The 13,566-nt window shown below is 40.6% G+C and overlaps 2 protein-coding genes across 2 annotated transcripts in view; both read left to right on the forward strand.

Moving 5' to 3' along the window:
* The window catches only part of Kpna1 (karyopherin subunit alpha 1), a 52,571-nt gene extending 48,124 nt beyond the window's left edge, over positions 1-4,447 (forward strand). The window contains exons 13-14 of the mRNA XM_051191411.1: positions 641-819; positions 1,068-4,447. Of these exons, the coding sequence (XP_051047368.1) occupies positions 641-819; positions 1,068-1,255 (367 nt within the window). The 3' untranslated portion in view covers positions 1,256-4,447. The remainder of the gene's footprint in view (positions 1-640; positions 820-1,067) is intronic.
* A 6,201-nt stretch (positions 4,448-10,648) lies between these two features.
* Positions 10,649-12,060, forward strand: Wdr5b (WD repeat domain 5B). The gene has a single exon (XM_051191413.1). The coding sequence runs from the start codon at positions 10,898-10,900 to the stop codon at positions 11,885-11,887; it is 990 nt and encodes a 329-aa protein (XP_051047370.1). The 5' UTR covers positions 10,649-10,897; the 3' UTR covers positions 11,888-12,060.
* Positions 12,061-13,566: the final 1,506 nt, after the last annotated feature.

A 13,566-nucleotide genomic window follows, 5' to 3' on the forward strand; every position in this document is an offset into this window, starting at 1 on the left:
CAAGTAGAGAGCCAGCTGCCACAGATTTTTCTGTCTTCCACCTGCATCCCATGGCACAGTGCCCCTAATCAATCAACCAGTCAGTCAATGAATGTATTAAAATTGTTATTATTTTGAGCTAGGATCTCACTGTGTTAAACTTGGCTGGCCCTGCATCTCCATATGTAGACCAGTATGGCCTCCAACAGACAGATTCACTTGCCTCAGCCTCCTAAATTCTGAGATTAAAGACATGTTCTCTTGCTCTTTTTGTGCTACTTAGTTTCTCTGTCAGCTTGACTAAGCTAGTTGAAAAAATGCCTCCGTTACGTTGGTCTGTAGGCAAGCCTGAGAGGCATTTTCTTGATTAATGATTGGCTGGTGAGGGCCCAGCCTACTGTGGTTGGCATCATCCTGGCAGCTGGTATGAGAAAGGTAGCTGGTAAGTGGTCTGTTGTCCAGTTTGAGTTCCTGCCTTGGTTTCCCTCAATAATAGACTATAATCTGGAATTCTAAGGCAAATAAACTCTTTACTCCTAAAGTGCCAACGTTACAATTTATTTTTATTTCTACAATAAGCTTGAAGATGTCTCACAGATTGATATAAACCTAACAAAGTTAAGTATGACTAAACTGTGTTTTATTGTTGTTGTTGATCCAGGTACCTAGTAGAACTGGGTTGTATCAAGCCACTTTGTGATCTCCTCACTGTCATGGACTCAAAGATTGTACAGGTTGCCCTCAATGGCTTGGAGAACATCCTGAGGCTTGGAGAACAAGAAGCCAAAAGGAATGGCTCAGGCATTAACCCTTACTGTGCTTTGATTGAAGAAGCATATGGTGAGATACTTAGACTGGGTCAGCCCCTGGCTGAGAGTTAGGAAATATTCATAGTTATATGAAACATGAATATAGCAGGCACTGGGGGATACTATCTGGTTTATATTATTAGCATTCACCTGTAATAGTAATAATAATTTCTATATGACTATACAATATTTGTAAGTGAGAATGTTTATATCAAAGAAGTAGACTTGAAAATGTAGTTAACTGGGATTTTCAAGAAAGATTCTTTTTTTTCTTTTTAGGTCTGGATAAAATAGAGTTCTTGCAGAGTCATGAAAACCAGGAGATCTATCAAAAGGCTTTTGATCTTATTGAGCATTACTTTGGGACCGAAGATGAGGACAGCAGCATTACACCCCAGGTTGACCTTAGCCAGCAGCAGTACATCTTCCAGCAGTGTGAGGCTCCTATGGAAGGTTTCCAGCTTTGAAGCAATCCTCTGCTTTCTTGTTCCTGTGTCAGACCAGGCTACCCAGTCAAGTCCTCTTGTGGAGCCCACAGTCCTCATGGAGCTAATTTCTCAAATGTTTTCCATAATACTGTTTGCGCTCATTTGCTTGCCTTGCGCACCTGCTCTCTTAAACACATCTGGAAAACCTCTGGCTCTCTGTGGTGGAATACCCTTTTATTACAAGGGTAACCAGAATGGCCCACTCTCTTATGGAAAAATCCCTAAGCTTTGGAGATCCGCACTTATATTAGAGTCATGGGAATATACACATATTAATGTGGCTCCCTTTTTTGTGGGGGAAAAAGAGGACTCTTCCTCATTCCGTAAAGTGGGGAAAATGACATTAAAGATAAAACTAAAACCTTTATCTTGAATTTTACACAACTACTTGGACAAGGGAGATACTTAGACTTGTGCATACATCAGAGTACTCTTCTCGAGTTCTTCCACAGTGAACCAACCCTTGGAGTACCGGGTGGCTTTTTCTAGCCAATTTGCATTAATCCTTATTGAGATGGGATGGTTTCTTTCCTGTAATGGAGTCATTCTTCAGATATTAAAGTTAAACCATCCACTCCCTCACCTTCAGCCTTCAGTGAATGTGCTTCTAGTTGTCAGGAATGCTGAAGAATTAATACTTTGACTTTTAAATGTGACACTGGCTTTGCAGATTCCCTTACAGCAGAAAGGAGAGGAGCACAGATTAATGTGTGTGGCTTCTGCTTCTCTTTGATTTTATGTCTTTTAGGATTTGGAGGTAGTTCCGTTTTAACACTGGTATGAAGATAAAAGTCCTTAGTAAAACCATGTTCTAAAATTCAGTTAGTCAGAAGAACTCAGAACCCATCACTTTCTCTAAACCAGTGTGACTAGAGGCTGTGTTTCTGCATTACAACATTCAGGCTTTGTGGTCCTGATCAAGGTCCTGGTAAATTGGAGTTCACCCTAGGTGCTTTTCCTCTTTGTGACTGGCAGATAACACATATTTAAATGTTACTAGGGATTTCTTTTCCTTAGTGGAGCACCTTTATCGTTAAAAGCTAACAGTCTCCTCTAAATGACCTCTAAACTAAAAGGGCAGTGATCTTTTTCTAACAACCTCAGTGTTCCCTGCTTTTATTTCATCTCCTAGTAGTACCCTACCTCCCCAAGTAAAAACAGTGCCCACCTCCTGTTTATTTAATGGGGGCTGTATTGCACCTGGAAATGGCGCTTCCAGTACTGTGTTCACTGATCCACATTTTTTTGCTTGGACTAGAAGGGGGGAAAAACAACAAAGAAAGCTTAATTGCCAAGAGAACTGCAAATGAGTACAATTCGACTTCTCGGTGCTAGTTGGCCATCTTGGCTCAATGTTGGAACACTATCAGAGAAGAGCTTTTCTTGATGATACTCTGTTCAAAATGAATTCTGAAGGAAAAGTTGCTCACGTCTGTTTCAGAGCATACCCTTTTAGACTACTCTTCTAGAATTCATTGTAACCCCAAAGTATAAAAACTATCTGGGAGATGCCCCTGACAAGCTATTGCACATCTCTGGTGAATCCTGCTGAATGTAAGGGATATTCAGAACTTTCATACCTCATCATGATGTTATTTAAGCAGCCAACTTATATGACCCAATTTACTTTGAAAAAAATTTATTTCATTCAAACTAGAACATTGCAGAGACAAAGGACTTTTATCAGCCAAGAGTGTGATGCATTCTTGCTCTAGTCTTTAATTGTGTCTGTACTCTGGGATAGATACAGTCTGATGTCTGTTATTGATGGAGCAGGCACTACAAAACTAGCCAACTCCTGTCTGTCCTGTTGTTTTCTAGTGCTGCTTTGTGCTGAGAGAACATGTTAGTTTACTGAACTTGACCTGTACAAGACTGATTCTTTGTAATTTTAGGGATAAATTAGGTGGTTAATTTAAAAATGAACTTTCAATGTTGCCTTTACATCACATTAAAATATCACTTCTTTCAGAAGGGTAATAGAAGCACTGATTCATAGTAAAAATCTTGTTTTTAGCTTTGACTTTTTTGTGGCTTTTTTTTTTTAATTGTAAATTACTGGTAATGTATTTCTGTAGAATGTTTTAAATTATGTACCTTCTACTGGGTAGTTTAAAAACCTTTACATCTTATAAACAAGTTTCAATGAAAAGAAGTACAAAGCACACAGAGTTGTCACCCCACCTTACCAAGAGTATACAGCTGGGACTTTTGTATCAGTTTCAGGGTTACCTAGTGAGGTCAGGTCCATTAACCAGTGCAATCTGTTTTATTGAAAACAGAATAGTTACCTTAAGCATGACCCTAGAAGTTCATGAACTTTAAATATTCTGAACTTTGTTTTTATAGTAAAATGATAAATGTAAAGTTTGGAGTTGGCTAAAGTTAAACCCCAGCAAATTTAGATGTTCTGGAGCAGACTGTTTTGTTTTTTAATACATGTGGAATTTTAAGGGGTACTTGTAAATCCTATTTTTATTCCCTCACCTGGCAAAGTTTATTGATTTAATTTAATCTTTTGAATATTTTTTATCAGAAAGGAGTTACTTATTACAAAAGCATGTTAGTATTTATAACACAAGAAAATCTTATGGTTTTTAGCTAGATAGTGATCAGGGCATAGTGGCTTTGTTTCTTTATCTTTCCCTGTCTTCCTTCAGACTTTTCAAGTATGTATTTTATACTGAGAGCTTTGGTTTTAAAAAAAAAAAAAAATTGCATTCAGAGAATTGAGATGTAAAGATGTTTGGCCCCTGAAGGACCAAGGTAAATATGATTGGATAGAGAAATAACCCAGAAAGTACCGATACTAGATATAAAGAAAAAAGATTTAGGAGACAGTTCTCTGTGGAACACTTTGTTCTTGTCACCAATCAAAGCCATTCTATTGCTCTCATCAGTAGTCCCCTGCTGGAAACTGTTGCGCTAGGGTTGTTTCTTCCATGTACCAGACAAAGCTATTGGACTCTGGGTGATTTTCAGCCTTACTGTCCCATAATAAATCTGAATTATTCCAGTTGCTGCTGATTATGCCTAAGAAAACATATGTAAGTATAATTTGTCAACCAAACTCTGTTGTACATGACTACCTACCGGCAACTTTGATTGATTCTGTAGTGCTAAATAAACATTTCAGCTGTCTGACCCCAGACCTGGGGCTGCATTGTAAAACAGGATTTCCTTGGGTTTCTTTGGGGTTTATTTTATCTCTGATTACTTTTGTGAACATTGTCAACACCAATAAGTAAGTCATTTTAGCTATATTTAGAGGCTAAAACTTTTTACTTAGGTTGGAAATTCTGTTCAGCAATGCCCTATAAGAAAAAGGAGTTGCTTTTTGGGAGGGATGTTTCCTTTCAGGATTCATACATAACTCTGTGCTACCTCCTGCATTCCAAAATTTGATCTTTTGCAGTATCATTTTGACATCTCAGATTAGTAGGACCATTTCCTCCTTTTTTGAAGTAAATAGATTAAGATCTATCTGCATACTTGGGAAATATTTTGGGTTACCTTTTTCCATCATCCAAAATTAGTTAAAAGTAATAGGAGATCAGATGTGACTAAGTGTAATATGTTGACTATCATATAAATGATACTCTAATATTCTTTATTGTTAGGAAAGGACAGGTTGTAAGAGTACTAAGACATGAGGAAAATGTTAAATAAAGTAGACATCAAACTTTATTAATTGTTTTGGTTTTTCAAGACAGGGTTTTTTATACAACAGTCCTGGCTGTCCTGGAATTCACTCTGTAGAACAGGTTGGCCTTGAACTCAGAGATCCACCTGCCTCTGCCTTCTGGAATTAAAGGGATCAAAGGTGTATGCCACCACTGCTTGACTGTTATGTAACATTTTAAGAATATCAAATTGCTGGAGCTGGAGAAATTGCTCTCCTGTTAAGAGATCATCTGTTATGAGAGGTACTCCTCTGAAGAGGATGGGCATTTGGATCCCAGTACCCATATCAGGTGGCTCACATTTGCTTGTACCTCCAACTCTGGGGGTCCAGAGCCCTCTTGGGCCTCCTCAGACAACAGGTGCACTCATGAGGTGCACATGCACACCTGTGAGCAAACATTCAACACAGAAAAACAAATCTTGGCTGGGTGATGGCACACACCTTTAATCCAGTGCTCCAGAGGCAGAGGCAGGCGATCTCTGGGAGTTCCAGGCCAACCTGGTTTCCAGATGGGAGTTTCAGGACAATCAAAGCTACACAGAGAAACCTTGTCTTGAATTTTTTTTTTCTTTAAAGAATCAAATTACTATTGGACATAAAGCTTGAGATAAGAATTAAGGAATATTTGTGGTATAGAAATTCAACTTTCTTTAGGTCAAATAAAAGCAAACCATGTTTATTTGTGTCTCTTGTATGCTAGGTAATTGGCTAAGGGCTTTTCTTAGTTGTTTAAGATGGATAATTATCAATGTGCAACAAGATCAAGACTTTGCTCCATTTTCACAATTCTTAGGTGGTGGCTGTCCAAAGGATAAATTTGCAAGATCTGTTCTTCATGGTCATGCAACATTTCTGTGCCTAGGAAGCTCTGTGCTAGATTTTAATAGTGATGGGTGGGTAAGCATTTTGTACTAGACCCTTCTTTTCAACTGACCCTCATTGGCAGTGCTTTTCAGTAGCCACATCTCACATACCACAACTGCTACTGATTTGTATGTTCAGCTAGATGAAGTGACCCCTCGTTCCCAAGCATCTTTCACCTTCTGTAGGACTAAAATCACATTTAGTCAGACAAGTACAATAGATTTAAAAGAAATCCAAATGGTTGGTTGTGAATTTAGTAACATATAATGGCTGAACTCAGAAACATCTTTTTGTTCAAATGAGAATGTAGAAGGTACTGACAGGGAACAGTTGGGGGATGCAGTTGGGGGATACACCATGGGTGTAACGTTAACCCAGCCTACTATTACTAAAACGTATATTTTCCCATAGACATCTCCATTTATGTCACCTGTTGGGTATTTCCTACCTCAAGACATTTGGCCCTTTCTCAAGAGTGTTCCTACACTTGATTTGGAATTGCTATTCTTGTATTTAAATGCACACTGCTAGGTCATGGATGAATGCTTTGCACATAGTACATTTTCAATAAGTAATGAATGAGGAATATACATCCGTGATAGTAATGGGTGCTTGATTACAGAAGAAAATGCAGAGGAATTCTTTCACACAGTTGGCTGAAATCGTAACTATTAAAACAATTGTTTCAACATAAAGTGTCTCATTTCAATGTATAAAAACGGCCTGAAGTTTACAAAAAGGAAACATTGTCAAAGCAGAAGTCTGTTACATCAAAACAAGGAAAAGAAAAACTATGGGGCTTACCTTGCAGACTAACACACACCCTAGTGTGTTTGATAGAGCAGATAACATTTCTAAAGTTTTAAAAGTTTTGTCAATCTAGAGAGATGGCTTAGTGGTCAGCACTGATTGCTCTTCCAGAGGACCTGGGTCAATTCCCTGTATTCATATGACAGCTCATAACTCTCTGAGACTTCACTTCCAGAGGCCTGGCACTCATACCAATGCATATATAACAAAGTTAAATTATTTTAAAAAGCTTTGTTAATATATCCATATGATGTCGAGGCAGGTGGCTAGTCTGTTGAGATTTTCCATGTTCTTATACTGTGTGTATTGCTGGAGGAAGGTTTCTTTATTTCTCCAGGCTTATGTGACAAATGACCAAAAAGTATATTTCTTTAGTCTGAATGTTTGTACCTTTCTTTTTGAGATTTGCTGGCCAAAGTATTCTTGTGAAAATGTAATCAAAACATAGCTTCAGTTAATGCAAACTGGTTTCTTCTGCAGTACAGAATTCCTGAGTGTACAGATTTATTGCAGAGCTTGAATGATATTTACCCGTACTTCAGGGTCTCATGAAGCCCAGACTGGCTTTAAACTGCTTTATAACTGAAGATACCTTTGAACTTGCCTTACTTCTACCGCCAGAGTGCTGGAATTATGGGCAGGCACCAGCTTTACCCACACTGGAAAAAGTACTAAGTATGCAGGTTCCTCTGTGTGCTTTACATATCTTTACCCATATGCCCTTAGCCCATGGAAGCCAGTGGAATTCAGAAGATTGATTATAGGGGTCACGGCCTTATTTATCAACCATTTGAGCAACAGGTAAGGAGAAAACAAAAACCCAGACGACCAGTGAAGGGGACAAAATAATTCAGGACTTGGGAGTGGCCTGGACAGCCTAGTTGAAAGCATGGAATTTTGCAAGATTAACATGATTATGATGTGTCACGGAAAGAGGTCACCAGTGACTAATGATTTGTTTAAGATGGTATGGTGCATTTAAATTTATGGATTAAGTGACACCTTAATTGTGTTATCTTCTGCTTTAAAAAAAATGTCTGATTTTAGCTGATGTTAGTGATGAATATCCTATTTAGTCAGAATAGGTTTTCCAGATTTGGTGTAGGGTTAGGAACTGGGTCTATAGTCTCAAAAGCTGCTTGAAAGAAGTCAGTCTAAACAGTTAAAACGGAATTGAGGGCCAGGTGGTGGGGGGTGCATGCCTTCAATCCCAGCATTCAAGGCAGAAGCAGGTGTATCTCCTGAGTTCAAGGCCAGCCTGGTTTACAGAGCAAGTTCCAGGACAGCCAGGACTACACAAAGATACCCTGTCTCAAAAAAGCAAAACAAACTAGAATGGAGGAATCTTTCCAAGGCCATCAGTACATCTGGCATGTTTTTGTTTGTGTGGTTGGGTTTTTTTTTTTTTTTTTTTTTTTTTTTTTAATAAAGTTACAACGTTTCTATTTAGAAAGTACTGGGGAGCCAGGGACATGTGCCTTTGGACTGTAAATGAGAGCCTTTGATTTGATTTCTGTAGTGAAAAACTAAAAATGTAGAGGTCACTTTGTCCTATGAGAAGAGTACCTTGTTATAAAAGAATAGATGTGACACTGTCTAGGAACTCAGGTTTCTACTCTGATTGCAACAGCTTTGGGTTTACCCCAAAAGAGCTAAGCAAATCCTAGTAATGGTTAGGACAGCTTGTTAACATTAGAACATGAGTAATGATTAGTAGTCTATTTCTAGCTTCCCCCCATAAGTCCTTGATGCCATTTATACACAAGGTATCTTGCACATGAAGAAGTGAGTTCTTTTTTCAAAATAAAAGCTATGTCTTGACTATACCCACATATCAAATCTGTGCACCTTTTGTCCCTTAAAGATGTTTGTGATATGTGTAGTGGATTAAACATCCAGGACCACCATCCCTCTTAGTTTTTAGGTTGTACCCATCATTTCCTTTTGGTTTCCTAGTTATAAGAAAAATACATAATTACTTGAAATAAAGCCTAAAATTTGTTAAAGTGAAAAGTTTTGATTATATGGCTTCTAACCATTACCCTCTGTCAGAAATCACAGTAGTTGAGGCTTCAGATATGGCTCAGTAGTTCTCTGTGGGTCATGATCCCTTGGTGTTCAAACCACCCTTTTACAAGGGTTGCACGTTTACACATTCATAATGGCAAAATTACAGTTATGAAGTAGTAATGAAATAATTTTATGGTTGGGATCACCACAACATGAAGTGTACTGCAGCATTAGGAAGGTTGGGAACCACTGCACTGGCTGCTCTTCAGAGGACCTGAATTGGATTTCCAGTGCCTACATGGCAGCTCAGAACCATCTGTAACTCCAGTTCCAAGACAAATGGATGCCCTCTTCTGACCTTGAGGGTATTGCATACCTGCCAACAGAACTTACACCAAAAATGAGTCACAGTAATCCATGCTAATGGGAGCAAGGAAGTAATTTTCTTGGGTGTCTCATTCCTGTTCATCCTAGCACTGACAAGGCTGGGTTGAAATTGACACCAGTTCAAGGCTAGTCTGGGCTGTAGAATGAGAAGCTGCCTCAAAGAAAGCAGATAATTCAGTAGGTAAAGAGGCCTTTTCGCTATGCCTGCCAATGAGGACAACTCACAAGGTGGCCTCAGCACCACCCATAGCCCCCACACAATATAAACAATATAAAGGGAGTTCAGCAGTTAAGCGCCTTTGTTGCTATTCCAGAGTACTGAAGATTCCCAGCACCGCCTACTGGTGGCGTTGCAAGCCTTCCAATCACAGCCCTTGGGAGGCAGAGGCAGGTAGATCCCTGAGTTCAAGGCCAGCCTGGCTAACAGAAGAGTTCCTGGACAACTAAGGCTACACTCAGACACCCTGTCTTAAAAAAGCCAAAGGGATGAGTAGGAGGTTCCCAGCACCTATGTTAATAATAACCAAAAAAGACCAAACTGAGATAGAGTTTGGCAGTCAGGAGTGGTAGCAGCCCTGTTATCCTCTGGAAGCTGAGGCAGAAAGGTTGCCTTGAATTCTAAGCCAGACTAGGACACGGTGAAACTGCCTCAACATCTTGGTCTCAGCCCCATCAAAAAATAGGAACGATGCTCTACACTTACCCAGCACTTGGGAAGTGAAGTGGAGCAAGGGTCCCTTTCCTGGTTGGATTATGAGGCTATTACAAAGTGCTAAAGGGAGTAGTGGCAGGCAATTTTGCCTTAACAAGACAGAGCTCTGGATAACCTTCCCACCAACTTGTCCTTTTCTCATCTCAACTATTTTCCATGGAAGCGAAAACTACCCGGACTAAATACCAAAGGTTTGTTGATTTCTATCATCATAACCTTGTTTGTTTTTCGAGACAGGGCTAAACTGTATAGCTTTGGCTGGCTTGAACTCACTCTGTAGGGTAGGCTGTCCTCCAGCTCAGAAGAGATCCACTTACTTCTGCCTCCTCCTAGTACTGGGATTAAAAGGTAAGCACTACTACTGCCAGGAATAACCTTGGGGTTGTTTTTGTTTTTGTTCATTTTCCTCGAGAGAAGGTCGTATAGCTCTGGCTGTCTTGGAACTCACTCTGTAGATCATGCTGGCCTCAAACTCAGAAATCCTCCTGCCTCTGCCTTCCCGAGTGTTGGGATTAAAGGTGTGTGCCATCACCGTCTATAAAATAATTTTAACCCACTAGTTTTGTGATCTTGTGCATTCGCTCTGCTCCAGTACCTTAGACAAGTAAGCAGACCTTGTGACCACCACGCTCAGCATCGGAGGAGGGTAGGGGCAGAGGCCAACTATGTGTAGTTTTCCTAAGTTCCCATGGGCCGCGCCCCTTTCTGCACTTGAGCCTCTCAGCGAAAATCCGGTTTCAGTGTCAGCGGGCTGGGTACAGGAGGACCGGAAGCAAACGCTGGCCTCCTTCAGCGCAGGCGCCGCCCGTCCCGTCCCATTGGTGGATGTGGACCTGCGCTTTGGTGCGCCCGCGGCTCTCCACGAGACTCTTAGATCCTGTTTAATGTGGTGTTTGTCGCAGTCTCCCAAAGCCCTCGGGACAGCCTAGTCCTTTAACAGCACCCGGCAAGAGTACCGATCTCGGAACCACTGTGATTGGTTCTCGGATGCTACCGAAGAAAGCGAGAGGAGATTGGTCCAAACTTTGCAGCCGATTCTGTGCCGACCCTAAAGACGAACCCTTGTTACAAATCAAAACCGCCTTGGAACGGCAAGTTTCATCTTCTCTAAGGCTCCTGGCCTGACGCCTGCGCAAACTGTAGAGCCGGAGCTATGGCGACCCTGTACCCCCCAGCAGAGGGAGTACAGTCGGACCTCTCCTCTGCTACCCAGCAGGAGGAAAAGCCGCAAACACCCAACTATGCTGTCAAACTTACTCTTTCCGGGCACTCGGCGGCCATATCATCAGTTAAATTTAGTCCTAACGGAGAATGGCTAGCAAGTTCTGCTGCTGATACACTGATTATAATTTGGGGGGCATATGATGGGCAATGTAAGAAAACACTCTGTGGTCATAATCTGGAAATATCAGACGTTGCCTGGTCTTCAGATTCTAGTCGTCTCGTTTCTGCCTCAGATGATAAGACTCTAAAGTTATGGGATGTGAGATCTGGAAAATGTTTGAAAACACTGAAGGGACACAGTGATTTCGTCTTCTGCTGTAACTTCAACCCGCCATCCAACCTCATTGTTTCGGGGTCTTTTGATGAGAGTGTGAAAATATGGGAGGTGAAAACAGGAAAGTGCCTCAAAACATTGTCTGCCCATTCGGACCCTATTTCTGCTGTACATTTTAATTGTAATGGGTCCTTGATAGTGTCGGGGAGCTATGATGGTCTTTGTAGAATCTGGGATGCTGCGTCAGGCCAGTGTTTGAAAACACTTGCTGATGATGGTAACCCTCCCGTGTCCTTTGTAAAATTTTCTCCAAATGGTAAATATATTCTCACTGCAACTTTGGACAATACTCTTAAACTGTGGGATTACAGCAGAGGCAGATGCCTGAAGACATACACTGGCCATAAGAATGAGAAATACTGCATATTTGCCAATTTCTCTGTTACCGGTGGAAAGTGGGTTGTGTCTGGCTCAGAGGACAACATGGTTTACATCTGGAACCTTCAGACTAAAGAGATTGTACAGAAGTTACAAGGTCACACAGATGTTGTGATCTCAGCAGCTTGTCACCCTACAGAGAACATCATTGCATCCGCAGCATTAGAAAATGACAAAACAATTAAACTATGGACAAGTGACTGCTAAGGTCTCTGGCAGTCACTGACAAGAGCTAAGTTAGAAGCAAAAGAGAAAGGATGATTTCTCTTAAGTTTGGCATGGTTTTATAATTTGTTTCAAATTGTCTCTGATTGTGTGAGCTTGAGACATTTTAATTTGTGAAATGAAACTACTGTTTATAAAAGCAAGTCTAGGTCCTGCCTTTTGGCAATCTCTTATGTTTGTCCCTGGACAGTGTTTCTTTTTTCTTTCAACAGCTCTCTCAGAGGGGAGGGTATTTGGAATATTTAGGTTGAAAGAGGGTGACTGTGGGGATGAGGAACTTGGGAGTCTCTGCCTTGGGAGGTCATTAAGGACAGTGGCATGAGTTTAGGAGGTTAATGAGAGGATTGGAGACGTTTCACCTGTCACTTGCATGTTTTTGTTGTTATTCTACATGATGGGACATCAGATTGCCAGACTAATCTGTCAAGTTGGGGACAGTAAGCATGGTCAGGTTCATTCTACAAACCTTAATTAACACTTCTGCATGGTTGTGGAGGTTAGAGAACAAATCTCAGGAGCTGGGTCTCTCCCACTGTGAGCTCCAGGTAGTGAACGAAGGCCAGAGTTTCTCAACAGGACCTTTTTTATTCATTGAGCCAACTTACAGGCCCAGAATCTTAATTGTTTTTGAGAAAGGGTCTTGCTATATAACTTTGTAGGCCTGGCTGGCTTATAAACTAGGCTGGTCTCAAACTCACAGAGATCCATCTGCCTCTGCTTCCTCAGAATTTTAAAATTTTAGCTGAAAAAAAATTTCCTTAAGTACTTTGTAAGGTTATGCCATTTTGTGACTTTTCAGGCAAACTACATGTGAGATTATGAGCACTCTTCAGTACTGGACCTCCTAACTCCTGCCCAACATCATTCAGTTTCAGAAATCACCTTGTAAATATGATGGTTGCTTGCCTGACACCTCAGTGGGCAGCTGATGTAGGTTCTCAAAGTTTATAGTTACCAACTTGCAGTTGTGATGGCCATGTTTTCAATAGACAATAAATACTAAGATCAGCTTGTATGTCTTCTTGTCTTTGTAGCCTTGGCTTTTTCTAGATATTTACCAGACAACGAATGATGCCATAACTCCATTCCTTACTTGCTGTCAATAAATTCTCCAAACTATAGTATCAATTAAAATATTTTGTTGTAGCTGAAAGGCAGCTAATCTCTACCATCAACATCAGACCTGTACACCAACTGCATCCACACAGGACTTATTTAGAAAATATAGAAAAACATGCACATGGAAACTCCTCATGAGATTAAGAACTTTAACTGAAAGCAACACGGGCAGGATTTTATCTTCCTGACAAGTTCTGAGAATTACTTGTAGGGGATGGCTGCTAAGATGCTGGTATGTTTGATTATACTGGAAGATAGCATAGCTGAAATTCTGACCAAGAAATTTAAATTTGGGTAGGTGAAGGTACTAGCTGCTAATGCTAAGCCTGATGACCCAAGATCCATCCCTGGGACCGCATAGGAGAGAGCACATTTCTACAGTTGTTCTTGGACTTCAAAATTCATTCTGTGGCATGGGTACCCCTACCCCGAGCCCCCAAGACAAGAAGATTAAAAATGTGAAAAAAATTAAAGAGCTTAAGTTAAACCCACACAGAAATATAGTCATGGTATGTTACTGAATAGAGCAGACACACAATAAA

The sequence above is a fragment of the Phodopus roborovskii genome, unplaced genomic scaffold (assembly GCF_943737965.1).
Source record: "Phodopus roborovskii unplaced genomic scaffold, PHOROB, whole genome shotgun sequence".
Lineage (NCBI taxonomy): Eukaryota > Metazoa > Chordata > Mammalia > Rodentia > Cricetidae > Phodopus > Phodopus roborovskii.

Coding starts and splice junctions, on each gene's coding strand:
- Wdr5b (XM_051191413.1), top strand. CDS start 10,898: ATGGCGACCCTGTACCCCCCAGCAGAGGGAGTACAGTCGGACCTCTCC.